At 56.9% G+C, this 12,234-nt stretch overlaps 1 protein-coding gene across 10 annotated transcripts in view; it reads right to left on the bottom strand.

Moving 5' to 3' along the window:
- The window catches only part of MYO18A (myosin XVIIIA), a 94,922-nt gene that overhangs the window by 53,133 nt on the left and 29,555 nt on the right, over window positions 1-12,234 (bottom strand). For 5 of the 10 annotated variants that reach the window (XR_001364153.1, XM_014548225.1, XM_014548226.1 and 2 more), the window contains exon 3: window positions 2,612-2,671. The exons of the other annotated variants lie outside the window; for them this stretch is intronic. Coding sequence is in view for 4 of the 5 variants with exons in the window: in XM_014548225.1 (XP_014403711.1) it covers window positions 2,612-2,671 (60 nt within the window). In the remaining variant the exon portion in view is untranslated. The remainder of the gene's footprint in view (window positions 1-2,611; window positions 2,672-12,234) is intronic. 10 annotated transcript variants of the gene reach the window in all.

Here is a 12,234-nt window from a genome sequence, read left to right as displayed (position 1 = left end):
CCGGGGGCTGCCTTTTCTCCCTTCTTGCCTCGAGCTGGGTGCTCAGGGGACTTGACCCCTCTGCTCGGAGGTTCCCTGGCATTCCCCGGCTCCTCGCCCGGCAGCACCTTGCTCACCACCTTCCTCACTGCATGGGCCACCTTCTTCCGAGACAGGCCCGGGGCCTCCTCGCTTGGGCCATCTGCTGAGGCGGCCCCCAGGCCGTTCATGGCCGGTGTGGGCACGGGGCTCTTGGTTCTCTGGGAAGTCTCCGCAGGTGCGGGGCTGGTGGGAGGCTGCGGACTCTTAGATGGGCCACTGCCGTCCTTGGAGCTGCCCTCTAGCTACAGTCACACAGATACAGGTAGACATTAGCATCAGCCCGTGTCCCTGCCCGCCCCACACAGAGGAAGTAGGAGGTGTGGCCTCTCGCCCAGCCCTGAAACAGACCTTCCATTCATGCAGCAAACAACGCATAGCTCCAAGAGGCTTTCCAGCCAGCATCTGAGCGTGTGGTGTCTCTCTCCCACAAAGACAAGCAGGAACTGCTGTCACCTGCCAGGCTTAGCATGGAGCTGTGAGACGCCAACACAGAATCCCTGGAGGCCCATGAGGTGCCCCAGAGTTACTGCCATCCGTCGGGGCAGCGACCAAGCCCCAATCCAGATGAGCCCAGTCCCTCACAGCCCAGACACAGCAGAGATGGAGCGTGGAGAGGGCAGGCAGCCCGTTCCTAGGCCTCACGCCGGGGCCTCCTGCCTTTGGGGTCCCTCGGTCACCTGGTTTTCTGGGCAGTCAGACCCAGAGCCTGCTCATCCTGATGAGAACAACAGTCAGGGAGCAATTCCTGGCCCCAATATATGCCAAGCGTCCTCCCTCCCTGCTCCTCTGGTCTGCAGCCACTGTCTACTCCCCACCTGTCCACTCCTCACCCACATTCTCAAGGCTGCAGAAACCCAGTGCTGGCCCAGGAAGCTTCCACCTCAGCCTGCTCTCTGTCCGTCTCTGCCGTTTTCCTCCTGCAAACCTCTCAAGGGCTGGACACCTCCTAGCTCCCAGAAGGTACGTGTGAGATAATGGGAGGAAGAGGAGGCAGCTGTGGCCCACAAAGGGTTAAGCACTCAAGCTACCATGCCCTACAGCCTCTGGGCACCCAGGAACTAAATGGAGTGTGCTGGCACACTCCACCTGCTGAGCCTCCCCTCCCCGCAACACTGGGGGGACTGTCTGTGGACCCAAAGGATGGCCACTGGGAAGGCCAGGCTGGCGAATGGCAGGCCAGAGTTGCCTGCAGAGCTAGCCACATTGCCTCAGGGCAGCCAGGCCAGCCTAGGGGCTCCTTGCTGGTCAGGCCCTGCCACCAATGAGCCGTGCTCGTGCCCTTATTCCCCAAAACAATGACCTTGGTTCTGGGGTGTATCTGAGCACCGGGCTCCATGGGGGGCCGCCTGCCATCTCTGCTTGGTAGGAAGATGCCTGCAGAGTGGGCAGACCTCTGGCTGCCATTTGGAGAGATGGCCCCACATCCTGAGAAGAGCTGAGCCAAGGAGCCCGGGCCCAGGCCTCACCGGGACTGTGGCCCTGCTGCAGGGGTGGAGGGGGAGAGCCTGAAGGTGCTCTTCCTCCCTGGCATGCCAGAGACTGCGGCGCTGGCTGGTGGCCCTGGCTGCTGGGTCCTACCCCCCTCCCCTCCCCCTCTGGCTTTCCTCCCGTCCCCTCGAACTGCAGATGATGAGGACAATGGCAATGACGATGATGACAGTAACTGCGAACATCCATACGGTGCTGATTATACGCTGGGCCGTCTTCTAAACACTTTACATGTAATTTCCACCCCCAAAAACCTGGCATTCTCCAAGACCCCTCCCGCCTATATCTCAAACATATCCCTTGGAAATCACAGGCTGGCCTGGCAGGATTGTTTGCAGATTAGGTAGAAGCCACAATGCCTGACTAATCAAATCTCCGCCCAAGGAAGTGGGGGGAGCGGGGACAGGCTCCGTCTGGGGTAATGGCGTGCGGATCTGTTTGGTGAGGCAGCTCTGCTCCCAACTGCACATCTCTAGCCCTGGCTCTTCTGGAACCGTCTCCCTTCTCTTGCCTTAAAGGATCCAGCTTTATTCAGGGTCTCCATCCCAAGGCAGAATGACTGGGGTAGGGGGTGGCTGGGGGCCCTGGGCAGCTGGAGCCGGCCTCCGGGTCACCCGCCCCAAGCAGCTGACGGGGTCTGGGGACGCGACAGCAGCAGCTGCACTGAAATTCCTCCCTGCCTGGCTGGTGCGCCCAGAGCGGGATGAAGAGTCCCAACAGCTGCGCGTTCGGTGCTCCCGACCTAAGAGCTTGCCCACCTAAGCCTCTCCAGCCCCAAAGGCTCAGGAAAGCAGAACTAAAGGTAGGAACTAAAGGGGCTGGGGCGTTTGGGGGAGGTCTCCAAAGTGCCTGGGCATTCCCATCGCCTTCACCTGCCCCAGGTCAGCTTCACACAGGCTGCACTTTCTACCCCTTCCCTGGCATGCCCCCTAGCCACCCACACAGAAAGAGCACCCCCATGCCCGCCCGCTCCATGGCGCTGCCCCCCAGGCCAGGCGGGGCCGGGCGCACCCACACACAGGGGTCCTGGAGAAGCACTTACAGCCCCTTCCTCCTTGGCAGGAGGGCCAGGCTTCGGCAGAGCTTTGTCCTCCTCTTTCACCTGAGGGAGCAGACAGAGAAGTCACTGGCAGGGCAGGGCTGGGGACCCAGCACTCAGAGCACAGAAGGCGCGCATCCCACAGGCCTCTCTCCCTGCAGGGCAGAGCTCCTGAGGGTCCAGGAATACTGGGGCCTCGGACCTGCACAACAGATACACTGGGGTCAAAACTGTCCGGTGACAACTTCAAGAATGAAGAGTCTCGCCCTGACCGGTTTGGCTCAGTGGATAGAGCGTCGGCCTGCGGACTGAAGGGTCCCAGGTTCGATTCTGGTCGAGGGCATGTACCTTGGTTGCGGGCACATCCCTAGTAGGGAGTGTGCAGGAGGCAGCTGATCGATGTTTCTCTCTCATCGATGTTTCTAACTATCCCTCTCCCTTCCTCTCTGTAAAAAATCAATAAAATATATTTTAAAAAAGAAAGAAAAGAATGAAGAGTCTCTGTGGGAGCCGAGGCCAAGCACCCTTGCCCTCACTGACCAGCCACGTGGCCCGCGGGGGCTGTGTAAAGAGGTCCACCATGAAAGCGGCATCCTGGCCTTGGTTACAGGGTGGAGAGAGAGATCTGGCTAATTCAACTCAGGCTAAACTGCACAGGTCATCCCAGCTCAGACAAGGAGTGGTCTGACCTAGCGGCTGAGGAGACCAATGACCCCAGTGTGGGGCTGCAGGGCCCGCAGAACTCTGGGGAGGTGAATGGCGGCTCCGTCAGGCTGGCTCTGGCTGTTTGTAGGCTCCACACGATGCCCTCAGCACAGAGCCCGAGTGCCTGCTCAAGCCGGTGGCTGAGCTCTGGCTGGAGGCGGAAAGCGGGGCAGAGGCAGGGATTCAGGAGGCCAGATATCTTCCCAACCTCAGACCCTGCCACAAACTGCCAACCATGCAGCGGGAGGAGGGAACCCCGGGGCTGGGACGGGTGTGGAGGAAGGAACGCTGCCTGAGCTCTGAGCTCCGCTGGCTCTGGCCAGGTTTTGTGCTCAGCCCAGGAGCGAGCTGGCCTGGTCAGAGGAGAGCAGGGTCAGGGGCCAACTCGGATGCCATAATGAATCCGGGAATAAAGGACAGACACTATGGACGCTCTGAAGGTTCTTTCAGATCAGAGACTGGCTCAGAACACACCCGGGGGGGCCAGACCTCCAGGCTGGGGGGGCCCCCTCCCCTCCACTAGCATCTCTCCCTCCACAAGCTCAGGCAGTCCGAGTGGATTTCGTTTCTCTTCTTCCCTCAGTCACTCAGGACGGTAGAAAAAGAAGGTCTATCATCACCCTGCCTGCGCCCGTGTCCCCCCCCCCCAACCCCCCCGCATGCCTTTCTTTCCCAGCACAATGTGCTAAGAAGGAGTCTTTCATTCTGAACGGAAAGATCCTCAGAAACTCTTCCAGGGTCACGTTCGGCATCCACCTGGGGGACCCTCATTGGGAGCCAGGGCCATGGCTGATTCTGAGCTCTAATTAGCAGGGCCCGGGGCGCTGACCAGCAGGATGGCCACGGCCATTTGAAAGCGGCATCTTGCCCACAGAACCACTTTCAATGGGCTCCAGCTTCAAAGGTAGTTCATCCTGCCACAGACACAGGGAAAACGCAATTTTTCATCCGCGTGGACTCTACTACTTTAGAAACTGGGATTGGAGCAGAGAAAGGGAAGGGAGGGGCTGGTGGAGAGGGAATGGAGAGGAGGGGCAGAGTCTAGGTCTGCGCCTGCTGCCCCCACCGATGCCCATCCCTCACCCACCCCCACCCCCAGAGCCCACACCGTGCACTAGCTCATGCCCCGGGGCACACAGGTTAGAGGGACAGCAGATGCTCACAAACCTCACAGACACACTCATCACTGCACGCAGTGCTGTTAGTTCAGGCACAGGGGTGGCCCGGATTCCAAGTCCACTCCGCATCCTTCGCCGGCACCAAATCTGTCCTCTCCCTCATCCCCCTGCCTGCGCCCGTGTCCCCCCCCCCCAACCCCCCCGCATGCCTTTCTTTCCCAGCACAATGTGCTAAGAAGGAGTCTTTCATTCTGAACGGAAAGATCCTCAGAAACTCTTCCAGGGTCACGTTCAGCATCCACCTGGGGGACCCTCATTGGGAGCCAGGGCCATGGCTGATTCTGAGCTCTAATTAGCAGGGCCCGGGGCGCTGACCAGCAGGATGGCCACGGCCATTTGAAAGCGGCATCTTGCCCACAGAACCACTTTCAATGGGCTCCAGCTTCAAAGGTAGTTCATCCTGCCACAGACACAGGGAAAACGCAATTTTTCATCCGCGTGGACTCTACTACTTTAGAAACTGGGATTGGAGCAGAGAAAGGGAAGGGAGGGGCTGGTGGAGAGGGAATGGAGAGGAGGGGCAGAGTCTAGGTCTGCGCCTGCTGCCCCCACCGATGCCCATCCCTCACCCACCCCCACCCCCAGAGCCCACACCGTGCACTAGCTCATGCCCCGGGGCACACAGGTTAGAGGGACAGCAGATGCTCACAAACCTCACAGACACACTCATCACTGCACGCAGTGCTGTTAGTTCAGGCACAGGGGTGGCCCGGATTCCAAGTCCACTCCGCATCCTTCGCCGGCACCAAATCTGTCCTCTCCCTCCAGGGACTCGAGCCTGGGACCCCAAGCGTCTTACCCAAGTGGTGAGGCATTGGGGAAACACTGGCTCTCCCCCCCAAATGTTTGGGACACAAGGCCCAGCTCTGAGCTCAGCTCTGGATTTAGCCCGAGGCTGACTCACTGCCCCCTCCCCCGCCCAGAGGGCTCTGTCTGTCGTAGGTCATGGCCCAGCTGGGGACTGTGCACTGCACGGAGGCACGCCCAGCTCTGCAGCCTGAATCACCCCCTGGGCCCGGGCAGCCAGGCTCTTTCTCCTGACCCTCCACAGCCCCCAGACGTGGGGAGACCCAGTTCCGAGGCCTCAGGGCCAAAGCCATTCCCGGCGGCCCCTTCCCAGCAGTCCACATTCCCAGGGGTGAGTCGGAACAGCAGGGTTTGGGGGGCTGGGAAGGGGGTGGAAGGGTTAACTTGGAGGGGCACCAGTGGGACAAAAGGAGCTCAGCTTACTAGAGGTGGAGCTCAGGAGAGGAGCATGACTCAGCGCCCATTCAGACGGGAGTGAGTTCACTGCCCCCTGGTCATTCTCCCCAACCCCCAAATATGCACACATGCCCCAGTCCATCTCTAGTTTCCAAAGCTCCCTCTCTCGCAAGCCAGTCTCCTGCCTGCACACACCATGCCAAGCACATAGGAAAAGCAAAACGGTTTTGAAATCCAACTTTCCTTTTGCTCCCAGAAGGCAAACCTTGACGAAAAGGCCATGGCGCCGAAAGTAGCCGGCACCCCGGGTCAGAGAAGAAATGGGGGTGGGCGGGGTCTCTCAGGGACTCGGAGTCTTCCTAAGGGCCAGGATCTGCCAGGACGAACACTGTGGGCAACAGGGGGAGAAAGGGATGGAGCAGAGGGGGAAGGATTACAAAGCTCAAAAGGTCAGAAGAGGAGTAAGGAATAAATCATTAGAGGAAAGAGAAGGCAACGTGGGGTCTAGGACGTAGAACTTCCTGCCCTTGAACGCTGTGTGCCCTTAAGTAAGCCACTCCACCTCTCTGAGCCTCTCTGTAGAAGCAGGGCCTGGGCTAGTCTAGACAATGGCTAAAGGCCGTTCTAGGTCTGGAGCCCTGGGAGTGAGGGTGGGGAGAGGCACTCAGGCCCTAACTCAGTGAACCAAAGCTGCAGGACTGTGACCCGGGAGGGGATCCAGAACTCCGGCAACTTTGCCTTTGACTTACAACACACCATTACCCGCCAGGGGCGAGAGGCCCGGAGAACGTAAAGCCACCCCACTCAGAGGTTAGAAACCCGAGCTGCTCTTCTTGAAAAGCAACGAGCAAAATCCGCCTCAGTCCCAGGAGAGACTTCATCCCGAGAAGCCATTCAGCTCAGAGGTGTTTAAGAACCGGTTCATTCTTATTATGGCTTATCATGAAGTGACAGTGAAAAATGAAAGAATTGGTGTTTTTAATTTGCTTTGTTGACTTTTCTATTTTACCGCGCAGTTCATATACAGGAGTCGTCGAGTTTGCTTAATGAACCACTGTGTTCTTTGACCTCCCGCTCTGGGTTTCCTCTACGTGCAGAAGGAGCCCACCATTCATTCACACCAGGGCCAGGCCATTCACACCAGGGCCAGGCCATTCACACCAGGGGCCACTCCTTTGCATCAGCTGTTCCTTAAGAACATCACTCTGAACACAGATGTGGGGTTCTCCCCCAAGGAAGTTCTCTCTGTGGCTTTTGTGCAGAATGGCCTGGATATTTCTCCTTCTTCCTTATCGCTGGATTGATTTGCTTGGGATCGACACCAACCTGTTTTTATCTCATATAGGAACTCAGCCCCAAAGATGGTGGCGATGTCCCTGCGACAGTCACCCCCAGAGCTGGGAACTAAAGGCCCCGAGGCCCCTCTTCCTGACCTGGTCCCCTCGGGAGAGTTCAGCTATTTCCAACAACAACAGGAGTCACTGATGTGGACACTTGCTGTGAGATGGGCCCTGTCAATGTATTCAACGTGTATTTTCTAATCCAAATTTCACAACCGTCTCATGACATGGGAATTATTATTACTCCCATTTTCCTGATGAGGAAAAAAAAAAACTCAGAAAGAGATTAAGTCACAAGGCTGATAAGTGGTTGAGCTGGGATTTGAACCCAAGCCGCTCTGATGGCAAAGCCTGTGCTGCTCCCATAGAGGTCACCTTTTCTGCTGTGTGAGGCAGGGTCAGAGTAGCCAACTCTGGCTAATACTCAGCATCGCGGCAAGGTTCAGGAGGGCTGGGTCAAGCCAAAGCATGGATTGGTGGTGCAGTGTTTACTGGTGTCCAATGCAACCACACGGAGCCTCTGGACTTGCAAAGGGAGATCCCTCCGGACCGCTGAGGGGTGGTCATCCCATCCCCCTCCTCTCTGGCATTTCTGGCCTCCTCTTTGGAGGAAAGGAAGAGAACCCAATCCTCACTGAATACTTACCGTCAGCCAGGTGGTCTCCGCTTAATCCTCACAACCACCCACCTTCTAGACCAGTGGTTCTCAACCTTGGCTGCACATTAGAATCACCTGGGAATCTTTTTAAAATCCTGATTTCTGGGCCTCATCCTCCGGAAATTCTGTTTCTTTGTTACTAATGTTGTGGCCCCACCCCATAACAAAGAAACAGAATTTCCGGAGGATGGGGCCCAGAAATCAGGATTTTAAAAAGATTCCCAGGTGATTCTAATGTGCAGCCAAGGTTGAGAACCACTGCTCTAGATAAGGAAATTGAGAGGGTGAGCTCCTTGCTGAGGGCCCCAGAGCTGGCGAGTGGGCAGCACTGGGAGTCACAACCAGGATGGATCTCGGGGAGCTCTTTGTGTGTCTACAATGTTCCCTGGACTCTGACTTATTCACGGGCAGCCCTCTCTTTTACCCATCCTGCTGTGGACACTTCATCAATGCTTGTTGCACAGCAGTGCTGCAAGGGGTTCCTTTGCACGACGGAGAATCACACCTGCCCATCCCGAGTCCCAGGGAAGTGGGAGAAACAACTGAGCAACAATAAAGAGATAGTAAACGCAGTGCCATGCATAGCTCCTTGGGAGCAACAGCAGCCATGAAATTCATCATCCCCTGGCCTGGCCACCCCATCTTCAGGAATGTGTATGCAATAAGATGGCTCAGCAGCAGTTCTCAACCTGTGGGTCGTGACCCCTTTGGGGGTCGAACGACCCTTTCACAGGGGTCGCCTAAGACCATCGGAAAACACATATATAATTACATATTGTTTTTGTGATTAATCACGATGCTTTAATTATGTTCAATGTGTAACAATGAAAATACATCCTGCATATCAGATATTTACATTACGATTCATAACAGTAGCAACATTACAGTTATGAAGTAGCAACGAAAATAATTTTATGGTTGGGGGTCACCACAACATGAGGAACTGTATTAAAGGGTCGCGGCATTAGGAAGGTTGAGAACCACTGGCTTAAGGAAAGGAAGAGAGGCCCTGGCTGGGTAGCTCAGTTGGTTAGAGTGTAGTCCCGATACACCAAGGTTGTGGGTTTGATCTCTGGTCAGGGCACATACAAGGAGCAACCAACGAATGCATAAATAAGTGGAACAACAAATCCATGTTTCTCTCTCCCTTCCTCTCTCTCAAATCAATATATTTTTTTAATTTTAAAAAAGAAAGGACGAGAAAGAAAAAAATCTACAAATCCATGCGAAGACTTTAAAAGATACACTCTATATAATAGCCCCCAGTTGGAAGCAACCCGAATGCCTAGAATTAAGGGTGACTCAACTATGGTACTTTGGTACAATGCACTAACAAATATGTGGACAATGTAACCACATGGAAAACTTCACCTAAAATAACATCAATCAGAAGAAACTAGAAACTAAATAGAACAGTGACCATGATAATCTTGTAAACTGTGTGAATTAGATACAATAGAGATGCTATTTTATGTATTGATTACTTACTGTTTATTTCTACTGTAAAGATGACTAGTCAATAAAAAAGAAAATGCTGAGGCTATATAATAGCTAGAAGCATTTGCTCTCAAAGAGAAGGAAATCCAAGCAAGGTGCTGAGGGACCCACCTCCGCGCAGCCCCAGAGGCTCCCAACACTCAGGGGGCTGGGCCAGGCTGGGCTTCACCCTCTGCATGGCCAGCGAGGACCGTCTGCCCTTAACTTACGTACTATCCTCTGAGCCCTTCACAGGAGGGACTGGAGGCACGAATACTCCCAGGAGGGTCATTCCACCCACCAGATACCCCTTAGGCATGGAATGCCCCACATGGACAAATGCATCGAGGCCTAAGTGCCCATGCAGGATGCCCACACTTTAGCAGCTCCCAAGAGCAGCAGGTTCCCTGAGGAAGAGAGAAAGAGAGAGAGAGAGAGAGAGAGAGAGAGAGAGAGAGCCCAGAAGAAGAGAACTTGGCACCTCCCTTCTCTGCCAACATTCATGCACAGCACCCTCCTCTCTCTCCTTTCCCACTCTGAGGTGCAGAAGGTAGGTCCCAGGCCACCCTCTCCCTGACAGGCCCCACCCAGCACCACCAGCTTACGTAAAGGTCGGGGTGGGGTGGGAGGAAGGAAGTAACAGTATTGAGCAGGTGCTAAGGGCCAGGCACTGTGCTGACCCCTTCACTTGCATCATCTCATGAAATCCGCACGGCCTCCCTCTGAAGTCGATACGGGTATGATTCCTACTTTACAAATGAGCAAAAGGAGGCCCAGAAATGACTGGCCCAAGCCTCGTAGCAGCAAGTGCCACATTAGAACTCAGGTGTGTCCTCCAGCCAGAACTTCCCAGGCTCCCTGTAAGGGACGGAGCAAGCCCTGCCTCCACCTCCCAGTTCACCTGCACTGTTGTCCTTCACGGCATCACCTGCCAGAACACAGCTGGGGTGAAAGCAGGGCTTCCATAGACAACAGGCTCCTCCACCCGTGACCCCAATAAACTTCACACAGAGCTGCCTGAGGGGAGCAGGGGCTCTGCAGGGAGTGGCCTGAGGCAGAGGAAGAGGAAGACGAGCTGGGCAGGGACAAGCGGAGCCCTCCCCGCCCTGGGGCGGAACAGAAAGCAGCCCAGCGCTTGCAGCTACTGCCCCGCAGGCAGGAGGAAGCAGGTGCCCTGGAATGGCTTCCTGCTGCCACCACAGCTGTAAAGGGCCTGGGTTTCCTCCCCTAACGGCCGGCCCTGCTGGACGCTCCCTTCCCTGGGGACACTCACTGCCCCTGTGCAGGGCACTTTGCCATCTGCCGGCCATGGCTGTGTGTGCGTGGCCCCAAAACCTCGACCTGGTGCCGGTGGCCCCAGGTGGGATGGGGTGGGGAGTCAGCGGGACCAGGAAACACCCACCTCAGGCCCCACCCCCACCTGCCCACATACCTCCACCCTGGTGCCAGATTTATGGCTGGGGCAGGGCAGTCGTTGGGCACAGAGAGAAACAAATGCTCAGGGGCACATCTCAGGCTCCTGCTGCACCTCTACACCGGGCCAGCCCACACTCTGCCAACTGCTGACACCACTGAAAACCTCACCCTTGGTGGCTGGGAGGGGTGGCGTGGGGGGAACGCAGGCAGTTATGTCTCTCCTCACTTGCTTTTTAAAGGAACTTACTCCTCCTCCAAAAAAGAGACCTACATACCACCAGGGCATCCCTGGGGTGCCATCTGTGCCCCTTCGAAGTGTCCGACCCACAGAAACGGAGGAGGCGGTGCCGAGTCCACTCTTGGGGACAGCGCAAGGAGAGGCCGCGGACTACCCCAAGGACCACCCCTCTCCAGCCCCTCTCTCGTGTCTACCAGGAGGGATGGGGGTAGAGGCTGTCCTGGCAACACAGAGCAGGGGACAAGACTTCTAAGACCTGGGGGGCCTGGGGTTCCGGGCTCTGGAAGAAAACAGCGCTCGGAGGAAGTAAGGCCTCTAGCACTGACGGTTTGTGGGAGGGCGTGTCAGCCTGTGGGGAGGCTGGCACAGTCCCAGGACACGGAGGGTTAGAGGCAGCCTGGCCCCTCGCCTCGTAGGAGTCGTGAGGCTGCCCGGGCTGAGGAATTCCCTGCCTCTCCCTCCCTCCTCATCTCCTTCAGCCACATCTGGGGAAATCACAAACGGGCCCCTCCTTTCCTAAATGAGGAAATGGCATGAGGAGTGTGGGACATTTCCGGGGTGGGGGGTCAGAGGGACACTCACCCGCATGGCCTGGCCTGGAGCAGCCCAGAGCAAGGAGTCTCTTCTCAGATGCTGCTCCGTTAGCAGCTCAAAATAGCACTGGCCGCAGCCCCGCCCCTGCTCCCCTCCTTCCCCCCAGGCCCCTCCCGTCCGGATCTGCCCAGCCCTGGCCAGAGCCAGCGGGAGAGAGCGAGTGGCCTGGGAGACTGCGGGCACCAGGTATGCCGCCTGGAGGAGGAGGATGATAACAGCGTGTGTGGAAGGGACGGTGGAGGCCCTCGGAGAAAAGGCACTGGGTGGGGGACAGGCCCTGTTGGAGGGTTAGGGGCCAGGGGCAGGGAGAGTGGGACTTTCCTACCGACACACACCCGAGCCTCCAGACAGCTGAGCTGATATGGCCCCTAAAAATAGCAGTGGAATTTGAGACCTGCAGCCCCCGGCCCCACAGGCCAGGATCAGGACAAGCACATGCGCCTTCATGTACACACACACACACACACACACACACACACACACACACACCAGCACACGTGAACACTCAATCACAGCAGTGTTCTCAAGAACACGCAAATCACAGGCTCACCCCAGCCATCTAATTACTGCGGCAGAGGCCAAGACGACCTCTAACGTCGCTCCTGATACAACCCAGAGGGCCCACTGCGCCCTGTGCCCAGGCAGCAGCCGGGCAGCCCTGTGCAGTCCAGCGGGAGCAGAGACCCGCACTGTCGGTCTGAGGCCCCCTGTTGCTGCCTCGCCGTGATGAATGCACCGGGGACATGCGTGGAATCTACCGCACTCTGCGTACACATCCTTCTCCCCACACAGCCAGTGACTGCGCAGGCACAGAGGAG

The sequence above is a fragment of the Myotis brandtii genome, unplaced genomic scaffold (assembly GCF_000412655.1).
Source record: "Myotis brandtii unplaced genomic scaffold, ASM41265v1 scaffold50, whole genome shotgun sequence".
NCBI lineage: Eukaryota > Metazoa > Chordata > Mammalia > Chiroptera > Vespertilionidae > Myotis > Myotis brandtii.
The sequence above is the reverse complement of the archived record's forward strand: the minus strand, read 5'-3'. Positions and strand labels throughout refer to the sequence as shown.